Raw genomic sequence first — 16601 nt, 5'->3', positions numbered from 1 at the left:
TTGTGTGCTGGGCAGCTGCCACACAGGTCAGCAGAGGCTGCAGAGGCCAGATGGATCTTCTGGTGCCTGTAGAGACAGCAGTGAAATATGGTACCTTTGTTGAAAGCTATTGCCAGAGGCACAGTTGACTGGAAAATGCTTAAAAATGTAGAGAACTGCCCTTCCTGGAAAAAAAAAAGACACACTGAAGGAGAAGGCTGGGGAGAATAAGGAGAAGGCATTTTCTCATGACGCACAAGCCCAATGGACCCATCTCAGACACTTTGAGTGGCCTCCTGTCCTGGACTAAGTTCCTGTCAAGGCAAGTAACATACTTCAGGCTGGAAGGCAAGCTCGGTTTGTGGAAAAACACTACAGGCATTTTTTCCTAGAATTAAAAGGTAGAATCCTTACTGGACTTAGCTCTGAGGATATGTAAACGAAGTGATATGAAACAATGACTCTTTAATTTAAATGCTTTTCTCCATGTCTTTAGTAACCTTGTTTGAACAATTTCAGTTCGTATGGCTGTTGCAAACAGGTTACTCTTGCAATTTCTCAAGACAGCTGGTAATGAAGACATGCTCAGGCAGTTTGAGTAACCCACTTCAATTTGCTCAAAGACTCTAGACCTCTGTCCGAAGTCCAGTAAGAGTGTTGCAGAAAAAAAATCCCAAATGTTGAGCCAGAAACAGACCAGCAAAGGAATGTGACTTGGGAAATAACTGGCTTTCCCAAGCTGCCAAAATATTCACAATGGAGGAAATGGTCTCAGACCACCAATTTTTTTACCACATTACTGGCTCTTTACTTTTAGGTGTCCTCTAGTTCACAGCTTTGTCACAGATTGCAAATGCACACTCAGACATTGGCCAGGCAAGGAGATTAGAAAAGTAAAAGAAATGTCAGTCACAGACATATTTCACCTTCATTTGCTTGCCTGAACTTCTAAATGAGGTGTGAGTCACCGATGCATTAACCATTTGCCACATATTTAAGATCTTTAAACCACAGCAGCAATGTGCCATCTTAAGAAACCTCATCATGACGCTTTATGAACAAGTAAAGTGTTATATAGCTGGAGTAATTCAGACTGACACTGCCAAACCAATCTGGTTTTCCCATTAATTTTTCATGTATTTCAGTAAATAAAGCTTACAGAAATAACTCTGTCGAAATGTTAAAACTGGAAGGTCACAATTTGAGAAGGTAAATGTATGGGTATGCACCTCTAGATAGTGAGAACACTGTCTCTGTCAGTTTAATAAGCTGCTTGTTTCAAAATTCCTTCAAGAAAGCTGGGACAAAAAAATCCCAGGGTTTAATTTACAAGATGACACAGTCTTTCTGAATGTTGTAGTTTTCCTGGAATATTATATACGCACAGCACAGCCCTAGTGAACACATCAAAAATACGACAACTGCACTATACCCTGTGTCCAGTGGCATGCACACCAAAATGGTGTTTTAAATTCCAGCCAACACTCTGTGGAAAGGCATTTTAATAAGTTTCATGCCTACTTCTTTAGTGAGTAGATAATGTGCTTTCTGGGGCTCCCAGACAAGGTGGCTTGAGCTACTGTTCTGACTCTGGTGAAGCCTCCACAGAAGGCTAATGGCTGTGGTCACTGGAGATAGCTGGAGTCTTGCTGCTCATGCCAACATGAGCAGACCTTCAAAATCCCACTCTTCATCCTTGACTCAGACTACAGGACCAACAGGATGATTGCCATGAGCTGGATGTGTGCCAAACTGTCTTGGTTTAGGCTGGATTGAAAAATTGTCACTCTCATCCTTTCTTTAACCTTTCACTTGACCATTGCGGCAGAGGGGTCTGATCCTGGTATCTCCTCAGTGCTGTAATTGTTCTTCCTTGGATGGTGGCATTGCTTTCAGGTCCCAGCAGAGACCTAGGCCCATTGCACAAATGTACAATGAGCATCAGTTCCTGCTGGAGGAGTTTTCACTCTCAGCAGAGGCAAGAACAGTAGGGCCTTGTTGTTGTGGCTCTGAAGTCCTGAGGAAAAGGGAAGCAAAGGGCTGGATCCATGAATGAAAGCCTTTGGGGATCTAGGTCCTCTAGGAATTAAAACAGTAACCACAAAAGTACTTTTGTAAAGATACATGATTTGCCCAGGCACAGAGGGAGTCAGGAAACTGAATCTAAAGCTGATCTGTTGCCTTAGTCCTAGGGCTAATCTGCTTGTAAACATCCATTAAAACAAAGGATCTCAAATGCACCACAGAGTGCAGATCAAGTTAATGGGCTACAAGTGATGCTCTTCCCTGTTCAGAGCCAACCAGTTGCACAAGCAGAGCAGTAGAGCTAACAATGCTTGGTTTCCTAGAGATTTGTGTCCAATGTCTCCACAGAACTCCTTTACAGCAGTATAACAACCACTGTTCCCTGTCCGTGATTCCTTCAGCTCTGCCTCCTCCATGGCTACTTGTTTCTGGCTGGCAAATCTGCTTGAAACCCCCTTTATGCTGCTGCTGGGGTGGGTGGGCCACACTGCAGATGTGCTGGGTGCATTGAGTGCATGGAAGGTGTGCATGGGCTTGACGGGGACAATGTGTGGGCCTCTTCCCTGCCCTGCTCTTTGATTTCATTTTTTATTGCAGGAATTGCAATGCTTCTGAGATCTTTACACTTCTGCCTGCTTTGTTTGACATTTCCCACAAAGGGACTGCCTGACAGACAAACAAGTGAACAGTGTGGCTGCATACGCCTGGTTTCCTTAGGAAACCAGGCTAGAAACAGAAACATCTTGGGCACGTTGGGCAAGATCTGTGGTTTCCAGGCATCCACTTCACTAAAAACTGACACGCACTGGAGCTGCTGGTCATGCATTAGCTTTCAATAGCTTCTTTTATCTTGCAGTGAAAGCCATATGTTTCAGCCACTACAGCATTTGATTGCTGTGGTTACAGCATTAACTAATTGCAAAGCAAAGCAAGCCAATTGAGGGACACAGTTATTTATACATGATCTGGTCCTGTTTTCTTCCTTCCTTATGTGTACATGTAAGACGGAGAAAGACTGACTGTACATATAAACACATATTACACATGCTCTCCTTTTTATGCACCATAGGAACATATATATGTAAATATATACATTTATATATATATTCACGGGCATGTTTCTATATAGTTTTATATATAATATTATATACAACATTATATAGGTGCCTGCACATAATATTTTATAGGTGTGTATATATACACATATAAATGTGTATATATGTATTTATTTTTATAGATGCACATACATATATGTCTATATATACACACATGCATATATATGGCATTTTAAGATGGACAAGAATTAGAACACAGGGTTCCAAGCCATATTTAGGGGACGTGATTGAGAAAGAGGTCCTAGTGTTGCTTCCCTATAGCATCTCAATACAAACCATTTTTCTTTTTGGAAAACATTGTCATCTTCTTGGCCAAGGCCTCTTTTTTTGTATGTTCACATGGAACTTTTTTACCAAGGGATGGAGTTTGAAATGTAACATTCTCAATCTTGCAAGTGCTGAGGTCTCATGTGACTGGAGGCAGATAAGTCAGGTATGACCTCTGCTGTCACATCATCCAGGCCAAGGCAGTCATGAGGCTGAATCTTGCAAAATGCTGGCAGCCTCAGGTTCCTTACCAACAGAGAAACAAAGAGAAGAGGTGTTTTGCACCTGCATTGGAACATGCGGGCAGGGATCACCCTTCTTTTCTGCCACTGGAGATTTCATGGAAGTTTCAAAAAAGAAATAAAGCTTTAAATTCAGGAATGACCTAGCTCTATGAAAAATATTTGGGCCAAATCCTTACATACAAACTAAGATGCTGTTGGTGTTAAGAGCTTTTGAATATATAAAGCAGTTTTCCTAATTGTTTTTACACAGGTATGGCATTATTTTCAGCCCACTCACAAGAACTTTAATTTATCATAGCCAGAAAAATTTATGTCTCCCAGAAACTAATCAAGCTTCTGCTGCGTTATCAAGATGAAGGCAGACAATTTGCCAGCTGAAAGTAAAGCAAAATTAGCAACTGCACCATCACAAGTTCAGCCTCCATGATCTCCAGAACATGTGTCACTCAGAAGTTTTACTGTGCCACCAGGGATTTTGGAAGTGGATACACAATTCTCCTGTTCATGCAGAAGCACTATTCTGCTCTCCCAAGTGAAGCAATAGCAAACATGTCATGGGGCATGGCTGCTGTACTAACGATTTATTGGAGAAAAAACTGGCTCCACCATCCTTCAGTGATGATAGATTTCTTACCTGGAAAGGTAATGACAGGGTTTTTTTTTTCACTTAGCTGACATTTGCATGTGAAACCATTTCTATAGAAAATGTTTGGATTGATATTCACTCTGAGTAGAAGCCCTGCTGGAATTAATGCACCAGAAGCTATGCCAAGGGTTGCCTTTCCTCCTGCATCCACACATTCTCAGAGCTGATGGGAAGCCTAATGCCAGTTTTCTCATTTAGCACATCTCCTTTCCCCTACCCCAGTCATGTAAAACAATGATTTGTGTTACTGGCAAGGTGGCAGTGGGAAGGGGGACCAGCGTGCTGGTAACACCATGGGGAGCAGGAGGCAGTGGTAGGCCCTGGACACAGACCACACAACTTCTATCTGAATAAGTGGGTGCATGAGGTCTTGTCCTTCATCTCTTATCTGGCTCTCTACATTTCATCTGCAGAGATAGCCTATACATCACCTGTGGATTAGATTTTCACTCTGGGGTGGCTGTTAGATGACCTATCCTGAAAATATGATTTTCACTCTGGGGCACCTGTTTTGGATTCAGTCAGGCTGTTCAAGATCAGAGCAGGCAGAGAATTGTGAAAATGTTCCTGGCACAAGATACTTTAAGAGACTGAGGTGAGTCCAAGGAGACCAGGACACAGAAGTTCTTGGACCCAGCCTGTAGTAGTGAGAGACAGGCTCATCACACAGAGATTTCAGGAGAAACGTTCTTCTCCCTAGGCTTTTGCCATAAAATTCACCATGGAGTAGGATCTGACTGAGAATAATAGAGAGGTGATTCTAGGACTGATCTCAGTGTGACAGATGCTAGACCTTAGTTGCAAGGGTCAGACCATCAAATTCTGGTGTCTAATGTTGAATATAAAACATATATATCAGTCTTCCAGCTTAGACAACCACATTCAAGCAATGACAATATGGATGTCTGAATCTTATGTTTAAGCTAATGACAGCCATACTTTTGTTGTCATATTAGTGTACTGTTCCTTCCTATGGGCAATTAAACTGCTGGCCTAGTAAATGACAGTGCCAACAGAACTGTCATTTAAGTCTCAGTATCTGTACATAAAGGAATTTCTGGCTGCTGGTAATGGATGAAGACCTATTAGAATAAAAAATCCCATTTGTTTAAGGCATCTCCAAAAACAGTGGCAAAACAAAGAGATTTAACATCCTAACTCAGGAAAATAACAAATTTTACATTTGCAGTGGATGAAGATTCTCCTTTTATTTTAAAACCTCTGTAAAATCAGAGCATCAGGTCAATTCCATCATTCAGCCAATTTAATTAGCGATTTCAGAGTAATCATGGTAATGAGCCAAGTCGGCAAAGATGTCATTGGGGTTCCTGCAGTTCAGGTTGCAAAAACAAGCATTGATCCACATGATTTTCCAGGAAAACTCAGTTCCATCTGGGCACTGAAACCTCACTTCAATAGTCTTGGACTTGTAGGGTGTGCAGCACCTGTTGTCTGTGCAGACACCGCAGTATTTGGGCCTGTATGGGCTCTTGCTCACACATCCAGAGATGGTGTAGTTCATGGGTTCGTTGGCCCTGTAGACAGCCAAGCACTTCTTCCCAGGCTAAATAAGAGAAGAAAATAAAAACAAAGAGATTAATATTCAGTGCTGACACAGGTAGGACATAAAACTCACCTTGCTCTCTACAACTACCTGAAAGGAGGTTGTGGCAAGATGGGGGAGATCAGGGGGGACAGGGGATTCAGCCTCTTCTAGCAGGTTAATAGTGACAGGAAAAAGGGAAATGGCCACGAATTGCACTGTGAGAGGTTCAGATTGGGTACGAGGAAAAGTCTCTTCACTGAAAGAGAGGTTAAGCATTTGAACAGGCTGCCCAGGGAAGTGATGGAGTCACTATATCTGGAAGTATTCAAAAAACAAATAGACGTTGCACTTTGCAATGTGGTTTATTGGGCATGGTGGCATTCAATCGAAGGTTGGACTTACTGATCTTGGACATCCTTTCCAACTTTAATGATTCTATTATTCTATTCTATGATTCCTATGTTTAAAGGGGTTTGTAAGTGTTAGAAAGACTTTTACAGCCCTGACCTAGGGCGTGTGAAAGACTTACACATTTAGACATATGGACCCAAAAGCTGCAAGTAGGATACTTGCATAATAGAGTTCATAGCTGTGACCAGACGTGCAGCACTGCTTTTCTGCCAGCTGAGTACAGGGCTGTCTGAGCCAGCCTCGAGCACAGCAGGCTTGGCTTGGCTTTCCTTGCAAGGACCTTTTGGCTGAAGTTAAAACTCTCAGGGAAAGGTTTTCATACCAGCACAGGCAGGATAAATTTTGGAACTCTGCAGCACAGTAAGTCCGTGTAGAAGTGCAGCCTCATGAGGCCTGAATGCTGCCAAAGAAAGGCTGACTCAGTGTCCAGCTGAAGTGGTGCACACAGAAGTAGTCCCCACCTTGATGTGCTGGGTTATATCCACCTCGCAGGGCCTCATGTTGCACAGGCGGCTTTCCTTCAGGAGCCGGCACTGGTCGTTGTCATTGGAAATCCTGGTGGAGATGCCCAGCCCACAGGTCTTTGAGCAGGGACTCCAGGGTGAGGTGTGCACGATGCAGTTCTTCTGCCAGGCTTCATCCTCTCCCTCGTATGCTGCAGAGACAGATTAACCCCACATTATTTAGCCCAGGCAGCTTTACATATTAAACACCCTCTTCCCAGCTCATTGCACATTCAGGCCACTAACCCAAATAATTAAACCACAGCGAAGTGGCTCAGCATTCCTGTGAACCCCCTCATCCCACCCCCTTTGTGCTGACCTACTTGTGCCAGACTCTCCAGCGCTGTGAGCGCTCGGGGCCAGGGCTCATTCCTTTACTCCCCCTCACAGCCTCGCACAAGGGGGTCCTTGTCTGGGACCCCCAGGTGCTGCCACAATATAAACAATTACAGAAGCCTGAGCCAGCGGGTGGAGATCTGATCTCACCATGAAGGTTTATTTCTGAGCTCATTCAATTGGTTCCCTGTAGCAGAAAGTGGTCAACAGTCTCTGCTGGATGGCAGAGGGCTTGGGAAGCAGCCACAGCCTTTCACTGGGAGGAAGAACAGCTTCAATAGCTCTCAGAGAGCTCAGCAGCCATTTGAAGAGAGGGTGGGCTCTGTTTTGAAAGCAGCCAACAACCCCAGTTCAGGTTCTGTCCCAGCCTCAGCCAAAGTCCCCACTGCTTTACAGCTCACAGGACAGTCCACAGGCAAAACTCTGGTAGAAACTGCTGCATTGAGCTTGCTCACTGTTATATTTATTATTATATTAATTATTATATTAAACGTAATAAATGCTAGTCTGACTTCTATAAGACTTCTTACAGGAGAAAAGTCAGGAAAGCAAAGTGGTATTTTGCCCATTTTGGGACACAGGCCATGAGGACATGAGGCCAGTTTCAGTAGTACATATTTTGAATCTGGACCCACCTCACATTTCAGAGCTATCAGAAACAGAGAATCAAGGGCTAAACTCTGGTGGTTTTAACTCACAAAATGAAGAGAGAGGCTTTCTTTTGTGCAACAAAAGTACAGACCAAGGTTTGGGAAAGAACTCTTACCACCAAGGAACCAAAATCTTTGTTTACAACAACCGTCCTACCTCTCCTTGAGCTCTGCTTTTGTGAGATGGTCTAAAATATGGAGCTAATGTGGCTGGATGGATTCACTACAGTGCATCACAGGGCATTTTGATGATAAATTTAAGACATATGGCAAGCTGAGTCCATCTTAAGCATTTGAGACCATGCTTGAGGCAAATGATACCACTTCTGTGCAGTGGACTATGTGATCGTTACTATAAATGTGAGTGTGAGGAAAGAAAGTTTAATGATGTCATCAGTTCAGAACTGATGAAAAGCTACACTACCAGAAAGACAATTTAGCCCAACTCACAGTGAAACTTCCACACAATAACTGCCTTCAGGGTGCTGTGTAAGTTTGAGGCTCCTAAGATACAGGGGCTTTAAAATTGCACTACAATTGCAATATAACCCAGACATAAAGCCTCAGTCCCAAATTAAACTGAATCCATTCTCTCTCCCAGAGAGTCCAAACTGAGGGGGAAAAAAAAAAAAAATGAAGAGTTAAAAAGGACTTGTGACATCTTCAGAGTTCCAGCAGATGTGTCCTTCAAACAGGGCTTTGGCACACAGAATTCCAGAATGGTTGCATGAGAGTGTTTGATGAATATCATACTCATAGGCTCATGGAATGGTTTGGGTTGGAAAGGACCTTAAAGATCCTCTCAATTCAACTCCCCTGCCATGGACAGCCACCCACTAGATCAGGTTGCTCAGGGCCCCATCCAGCCTGGCCTTGAACAGGGAAGGGGCATCCATATCCATATTGTTGCTAAGGAGTTCTAGCACACGACTGGTGCTTGCCTGTCCTGTGCTTCAGCACATGCTGTGTGGGAGGCTCTGTGTCCCTCACAAAGATTAGGGACTGACAGGTCTGGCAGTACAAGCTGATACTTTGCTTGTAGACTCTGCCAGATGGCAAAGGAGAGATCTGCCTCACTCCCACCGTACCTGCAGAGGAAATGTGACGCGGAGATGTCTTCCTGATTTTCCTGGAGTCATCACAAATCCACTGCTCACAGCACTTCCCTGCCATCTTTATCAGCTTGGGGTTTGGGCACCAGACAAGCGGAGGACGTGAGTTTGTGCACATGGGAACACAGCCCACAGCCCCATTAATGCACGTGCAGTTGTATTTGCAGTTGGGCTGAAACGTCTCCCCATTCTTATACCTGACTCCATTGAGGACACATCCTACACCAACAATCTCTGAAAAGAAAGAAAAAGAGAGAAAAACACACAGAGCACCATTAAACTAATGCTGGCAACAAACAGCTCCGATGTGTTCCTTTACCAAGCTGATCCCTGGGCTGGCAGTGCTGCGGGGAGATGTGTTCAGCCTGATGCTGAGCCAAGTGTAGTCATAACATCTAGGAAACAGTTTCCATTCTAAATCACAGCAAAAACAAGAGAACTTTTTAATGCTTCAATTAAAAAATAAGTTAGAAAATAAACAAATTTTATCCACAAATTCTTACTTAAAAAAAGCAAAAAATATTTAATGGCACAGTGGTAGGAATTATTCATGGAGGAGCAATCAAAGTAGTTTAAAAATGTATTGAGTGAAATTTGAGGTTTTCAGAGACATAAGAAGAGACTTCATGGAGTTGCACACATGACACAGCTGTTCACAACACCTGTGTATGTCTGAAGCAGAAGGGGAGGACAAACAAGGTAGCAAAGGAGCACCTAAATGGCACTGGATTCCTACATTTAGAAAACTGGATCTTACGCGCTTTATCACAGAGCAGTTTTCTTGGAAAATGAGGTACACATTATAAAGCCATAAAAATAAATATTTGATGTATGTTTTTTTATAAATTCCCTAAGAATGTCAAGCCTTTTGATTGCCCATGAAAAGGAATCACACAGCAGCTTTTTTTGTTCGTTTGTTTTGTTTCAAATTATGGACAGTTATTTGGAAATGGTGGCTTCCAATGGAAAATTCAAACTTCAGTTTCTTGTTTGGTCACACGGAGGCAGTGCACACACAGTGGTTGGGTTGCTTATGTTTTGAGTCTGGTCAGAAATGGAGCTGCTTCCGGAAAACACAAATTGAAATGCTGGATTAAAATTCTGCAAAGGCTTCCTATTTTTAGAATGAGCTGAATGAAAACATCAAGCACAAATCCTTTCTTCTGCACAAAAATGAGAGCTGCTGGAATTTGAAGCACAGATCTAGATCTCCAGTTCATGGTCACCTCCAATTTTTGTAACGCTTAAGCCTTTGTACTGAAAAGTTATCACTCAGCGCTGGAGCTGGGCCTGAAAATTCAGAGAGACTTCTAGTTATGCACAGATTATGAGAGTCCAAGAAAATGCAGTATGTCCTGGTGTTTTCCTATGAGCATATTCCTCCTGGATTATGTTAACTCAGTCTCCTGCAGATCTCATAAACCCAGAGGTTCACCATGAGAACATCCCCAAACATAGACAGTGGGGCTGCTGAATTCCTTCACGCAGAACCTCCCTGAGTCTGCATCAAAATAAAGCGATTTGGAGGCACATCCCTATTCCCAGCCCAACATGCACAACACCTGCCTCACCCCCTAGGCCTGTGCTCAGCACCCTGCTGCCTCTGCTTTGGTGCAGAGAAAAGCCAACAAGAAAAGCAGAGTTGCAGTGACTCCCAGCAGGTTTCCTATTTGCTGTCTGGGAGGTTAGATCCTGGGACACACCTCAATATGTCAGTCCAGATACAGCCTGAATTTTCCCCAGTTTGACCGCATTACCTTTCCCAACACCAGTCCCTAACTCTTTCAGCATCTTTAGTTTCCATAAATTATATTGTCTGTAGCCCTTCACGCCCTGTATTCTCTAGATCTAGCTGAAGGGACCCATGTGCAAACATTGTCCTCACAGCAGTTAGTCCCCAACAACACCCAGCACAGGACTCCCACTCACAGGAGCTTTCAGTCACCAGGTCAGGATAGAAGCTGGTGGGCTCAGAGTGGGGTGATGCAGCCTATCTGTGGCCCAGGGTATAAAAAAACATGTCAGCAGACCCTGTCATGTGCATCTACCTGGGTGTTGAAAACAAGGGATAGGCCACAGGTTTCTCTGGCACTCAGAGACAACCTGCTTCACATCCTAGCCATGGAAAGACCTTTCTCTTGTTCCCCTCAGCTGTGCACACCATAACACCCCTCACCAAATAACCATAAGTGTCAAATAATGGGGTACATTGTCATGGCAGTAGGGAAGTGAAAGCACAGACTGGGAATCCCTCCAAACCTCACTGGAAAAGCTGGGAGTCAATCTTCCTTCATCACAGTGCTGCTGCCACAGGCACACTGAGTGCCTGTGATGTGTGGGAGGATTGCAAAAAACCAAGAGATATCCAACTAAAAAAACAACTATTTAAAATAAATAAACAAATGCAAAGCAACATGAAGACCTTTAAAGAGGCCTAGGAAGGCTGATAGCTTTGAGACAACATCCAGCCTGTTTTCCTCTCCCAGCGCAGGGCCAGCTGTAACGATGTCATTCTTGACAATGTTTGTCTAACCTGCTCTTACAGACCTCCCATGGATGTTCTACACACACTCCAGACAATACATTTGAATGATCTCATATCCTCTTTTCTTAACCTTAATCTTTTCTAATCTTGAAAATCACTGTTTAAGCTTACAGCTCCTAGCACGTAACTTCTCTTGTTGTTATTTTGCCTGTATGCTACAAAAAAATCTGGTTAGACTCCACCTTTTGCATGCTTGCTTTTTTTTTTTTTTTTTTTAATGGCTGAGCCAGTGCAAAGACAAGGTCATTTCTTACTGGACTTCTCACCCTTCTGCTGAGGAAGAGCAATGCCTAGTATCATTTCTCTGAGAATCTGCCAGCTGCCCTGAACCTCTTAACTCCTCAGACCTGCCCCCTGTGTAACCTCTGCTCATATTCTAAGTTTATTGAAGCCCACAGTTTGCAATTCTTTTCCTCTTCTGTGGATCAGTTATTCTGTCTGTCCATCTCAGTCAGCTCTCATCCAGGTTTCCTTTCACCTTTACATTTTCTTTTAGATCATTTGGTGTTATGTTCCAGCCCAGAAGACCCTCCAGCTAAATGGCTTTTTCCTGTTTATGAACCTAAAGCCATGACCATATGTTCTAAAAACCTACTAAAAAGTAGACTTTCCGATCAGCAATCTGTGTGGTTGTGCTCATGATCCTTCTGCTTTTAATCATTCCTAGAGTAATGATTTTCAATAATTTCTGACTTTTATGAGAGGGTCAGATTCCCCCTCATGTTTTGAAACTCAGAACAAGTGAATATACTCTCAACACACAAAACACTACCTAATTTCTTTTTGCACTTCTTCTTGAAAAGCATTCCAGTCATATGGAACCAAGAGTTTGTTATGGCAGGCAGGAAGAAATCCTTCTGCCTCAGAGCAGCTAACCTGACTGTAACCATTGTAAAATCAGGGCTTAGACCTCAATTTGTAACTGACAAGCTCCGATAGGAGATAGTTCATTCCTGACCGTCTTGACAGGGTATTCTACAGACCACATGCTGTCCTTCCAAGCTATCCACTATAGGGAGCTAGCCAAAAGTGTCCCCTTAATGCCATGGTTTTCATGCAGGTGCCCATATTGCTTGTTTTTAAATCCAGCTGCCCACCTATCCTTCCTTCATCCCCAACCCAGTACAGCACCTTCTCCTGTTACAGGGAGTACAGAATAATCTATTTGCATGTATGGAGACTTTCATATGCTGGTTGGTCTTTGCTCATGGCTGCAGCCAGATCAAAGATCAGGAATTCAGATGTCATTTCTCATCCAGCCAACTCCCCTGAGAACAAAGATGGCTACAAGGGAATGAAAGGTGATGCACGGAGGAGCTGATGACCGCGCAGCCAGGTCTCTAATGAGATAAATCTCAGCCCCTGCTCAGACCGACAGGAGGTGCCAGTGTATATCTAAGTCAAAAATATATGTACATCACTTACGTGCACATACTCCTATTTCGTACCTAGGTCTGTCTCCACTGTAGTCACAGTACAAGCCCCTGTGGAAGTCACAGGTGTCAGCCTCAGTGCAGCTCTCTCCACGCTGCTTGGCACACGTCTTGCAGCAGTCACAGCCGTCTGTGACCAGGCTGATGCCGACCGCGCACCGGGGTGGGGACTTGGGGCACTTGCAGGGCCACTTGCAGTACTGAGTCCGTGTGTAGGTCTCTGTCGTGGCCAGGACAGTGCTGGTCATGGTGAGGGAGGTCTGGGCAGTGGCCTGCAAATAAAGAAACACAGCTTGGAAAGTGCCACAGAGAAATGGAGGCTGAAAACCCTGTGGTGCTTAGTCCTCAGCCTATTTGCTCTGCACTCAGCTGACTGAAAAAAACTCAGACAAACCAGCCTGCAAGTCAATTCAAAACTTGATAATCAGATAAAAAACCTGATCAAGGTTAGTCAAGGTAGAAAAGGGATATCATGTAACACAGTGATCCAATTCCAGGTCACTATTACTGAGATCGTGGAGTACTGGGACACTGTAGTTTATATCAAAACCCACAGAAGGTAGAGGCTCGTTACATTCTGCGCTGTTAAACTCTGGGTTGCTCTGCAGAGCAAACTCTGGATGACATTTAACAACACCAGAGACATTTGTGGTGCAGGAAGGGTGAAAATCAGCCCAGTGACAAAGTAAAGATTTCACTTTTCCAAGAGGATCACTGCACAGAAAACCCATGCTATACATGGGGGTCAAGCAGGGCACAGTATCTCAGGCAGAGAAACAAATGGAGTTATTCACATTCTGTCAGCAGCAGATGGAACATGGCACTGCTTGGGCACATGTGGTCTAGAAGTCCTTTCTAGTGCTGCAAAAAATAAGTGTGTAACCTCAAAAACTTCAGACAAAGAAAGTCAGGCTCTAGAAATTGCCAAGGAAATTCCATCCATTGCTGCCTTCGTTGTACTGTACTTTATATCCCCTGTGTTTTGTCCTCTTTGCAGTTTGTCTCAAACAAAAGGCTTTCCAACAACTCTCCATGAAGAAAATGCCTCACCCAGGAGTTTGTGGGAAAAAATATCCCCAAGAATTACAACCCCACAGCGGGTGAGCTACCCATCAGGATACCTCTGCAAAGACCCTTCACTGTTTTTTACAGTTTCTTTGTTAGCAGGCTTGGATTTTATTAAAGTACATTTCTAAACCCACTACTGTTGTATCTGAAGGTGTATTTAAATATCTTGATAATTGGTTGTCCTATATTTAGAACACTAAATTGTTAACACATTGCTAATCACTGCCAAATAGACAATGTGTTTGCTCTGGGCATAATTCCCAATTCCATTAAGGCCCCTTTTACAAACAGGTGGCCTGAAAGTTGGCTTAAAAACACCTTTAAACTCATGTTTAAACTAAAACATACCAATATAATTTACTCTCACTTTAAGGCTCCTTGATGCTGTCAGAGTTGTTAAAAGAGGAACATTCAGATTGATGAAAAGCCCTGGCCTTTTAATCGTAGGATTTTTCATTCCTCTCACAATAATTTGAGTAGGGGCAATAATCTGCCACTTGAGAAGAGAGGCCTCCTCAAGTGCAATAAACCTATTTACTCTGTTGCTGATCATTAAAAAAAGTGCTTAATAATCAGATCCAGATGCACAGACAAAAGTCACACAGCTATTGAAAGAGCTCATTGCCACAGCCCAACCCCGCAAGTAAATCCCTTCACCGTCCCTTGTTTCTATTGTCAACATGAGCAAGCAAACAGCTTCTCCCTGTGCAGATATGAAAGTGCCTGTGAGCCAACACACGTAGCAAAGAGGAGCCCTGATACTCCTGTGGGTTTAGTTAATATGTGAAGGACTGAGGATGAATTCTTGTAAAGGACTGAATAGCTAGGAGACATTTGGTGGCTTGTGAGAGACAGGAGTTTGGAGTATTTAACAGCCCCTCCTTAGGTCTGAAAGCTGAGCTGGCCAGCGAAGCCTTTCCAGTGTCCTTACAGAGAGGACCTGTTGTGGTTCCCGGATGTGCTGGCTGAAATCTCCAGTGGTGTGGCTGAGTCCATTGCAAGGACACAGTATGGGCTACATAGGCATCTTCAGATAATCAGTATGGACAGGGATCAAAGTACTATCACTCCTGGGTTTTACAAACAGGGAAGGCTGGAGTGATGGAATTGGCATCATGTCCTAGGCTCCATCACAACCTAAGCAAAACCCAGCCTTTGTAAATTGTTGTCCACCAGGCTCTTTAAAAGTGCACAACCTGTACAGCCTCCAAGCTCTCCTCTCTCCCCTCCTAAGTCCGTCAGACCTTTGCTATGGGAGAAAAAGTTCTGTAGATTTATAAAAGTATTGGCTTTCCCATTTCCATGGTCAGCTGTCATCACTGGAATACCTAAGTCTCTTTGGAAAAGTTATTCAGCCCTACTACTTCAATGTCCCAGAACATTTTAGAAAATAGACACTTCCTTATTAATGAGTATGTTGGTTAAGTCATCACGACTAATGCTTTCCACGAGTGCTATCAACAGGAAATCACACTGCAAGGGCCTTCCCCAATGGCCATTCTTCACTAGAAAAAAATGCCAAACAAACAAAAAAATGTAATTTAAGGTTTCAGGAATTGTGTATTTATGGTCAATATGATGCATAGGAGGACAATGACTTTGTAAGAAATCTGAAATAAGAGCAAAGAGAAAATGAACACCAAAAGTCACAGTAGTGGGGATCTGACAAATTTGTTTTAAAATGTCAGAAAGATAAAAGAATATGCCTGTTAGGAAATTAATTTTCCCAAGTACTGGTAATTAACCTGTTTCATTTAATTATTCTTCAATCTTGGAGTCTACAGATTTGTTATCTTGGATGCCAAGGAGAAAATATTCCACAAAAATTATTCATGAGTTCTAATTTTTCTGCTTCTGGAAGTACAAACCCATTCTCATTAAAACAAGATGAAGCCTTTCTCACCCTGCCATGCCTGATAACTCTCTATTAAAGTCACTCCTGATTTATGCTTGGCAAACTTCAAAATTACTTTCTTTTTGCATCTGCAGAGCAGATTGCTAGCAACAATTTCTAGCTAATTTCTGTCTTCACATTCAAGAGGAGAGAAAGAGAAAATAAAAAATTACCCACTGTCTGCCATAGCCACAAACTGAGCATTTTTAATAGTCAGGAGTTTTACTATCCAGATTTCAAGATACAAAATGGATAGCAGCATTTCAGCAGCACATTCTTCCTACTGGCAAAGTATATTTTAAATCTGTCAAAAAATACTGCAATTGTAAGTATGTTTTAGTTTTGAAAACTGGAAAACCCAGGCTATGGTGTTGACACTAGTGTATATAGCCCAAACTACAAGCCAGGCAGATTTATTGCAGCACTTTTACATAATACATGAGGAGCCTCCATCTTAGCTTTAAAGCAGCAAAACATCACAATATACTCCTTTGCTTCTAGTTTTTACAGATGTTTAAAAATACATTCATGTGTACTGATTTTACTATTTCAGTTCTGCAAGATCTTCCTCTTAAAACTTTTTTCTTTCAAGTATTTTTCTCATCAGCTTGGTGAAAGTAGGGAGAAGCTATCCATGTTCTTCCCTTCCAGTTTATTGATGGGAAATGTTCAGAAAAGATGGTGACTTCTAAATTGGATTCCTCTGGCTATCAACAGAGCTGCAGAAATGGTTCCACGGTAGCAGAAACTTCAGTACTTTATCACCTCTTACTGTTTTCTCCTTGATGGTAATTTGATCTCAAAGGAGAACTTTTTAGTTCACTCA

At 42.9% G+C, this 16601-nt stretch overlaps 1 protein-coding gene across 4 annotated transcripts in view; it reads right to left on the bottom strand.

Moving 5' to 3' along the window:
• Positions 1-5465: 5465 nt before the first annotated feature.
• Positions 5466-16601, bottom strand: part of CCN4 (cellular communication network factor 4) — a 34921-nt gene continuing 23785 nt past the window's right edge. For all 4 annotated transcript variants that reach the window (XM_048287075.1, XM_048287077.1, XM_048287078.1 and 1 more), the window contains 4 exons: positions 12806-13085; positions 8812-9069; positions 6696-6889; positions 5466-5841 (listed from right to left, as the gene is read on the bottom strand). In XM_048287075.1, the coding sequence (XP_048143032.1) occupies positions 5542-5841; positions 6696-6889; positions 8812-9069; positions 12806-13085 (1032 nt within the window). In that variant the 3' untranslated portion in view covers positions 5466-5541. The remainder of the gene's footprint in view (positions 5842-6695; positions 6890-8811; positions 9070-12805; positions 13086-16601) is intronic.

Source organism: Corvus hawaiiensis, chromosome 26 (genome assembly GCF_020740725.1).
Source record: "Corvus hawaiiensis isolate bCorHaw1 chromosome 26, bCorHaw1.pri.cur, whole genome shotgun sequence".
Lineage (NCBI taxonomy): Eukaryota > Metazoa > Chordata > Aves > Passeriformes > Corvidae > Corvus > Corvus hawaiiensis.
This window is presented reverse-complemented; position numbering and strand designations above follow the sequence as displayed.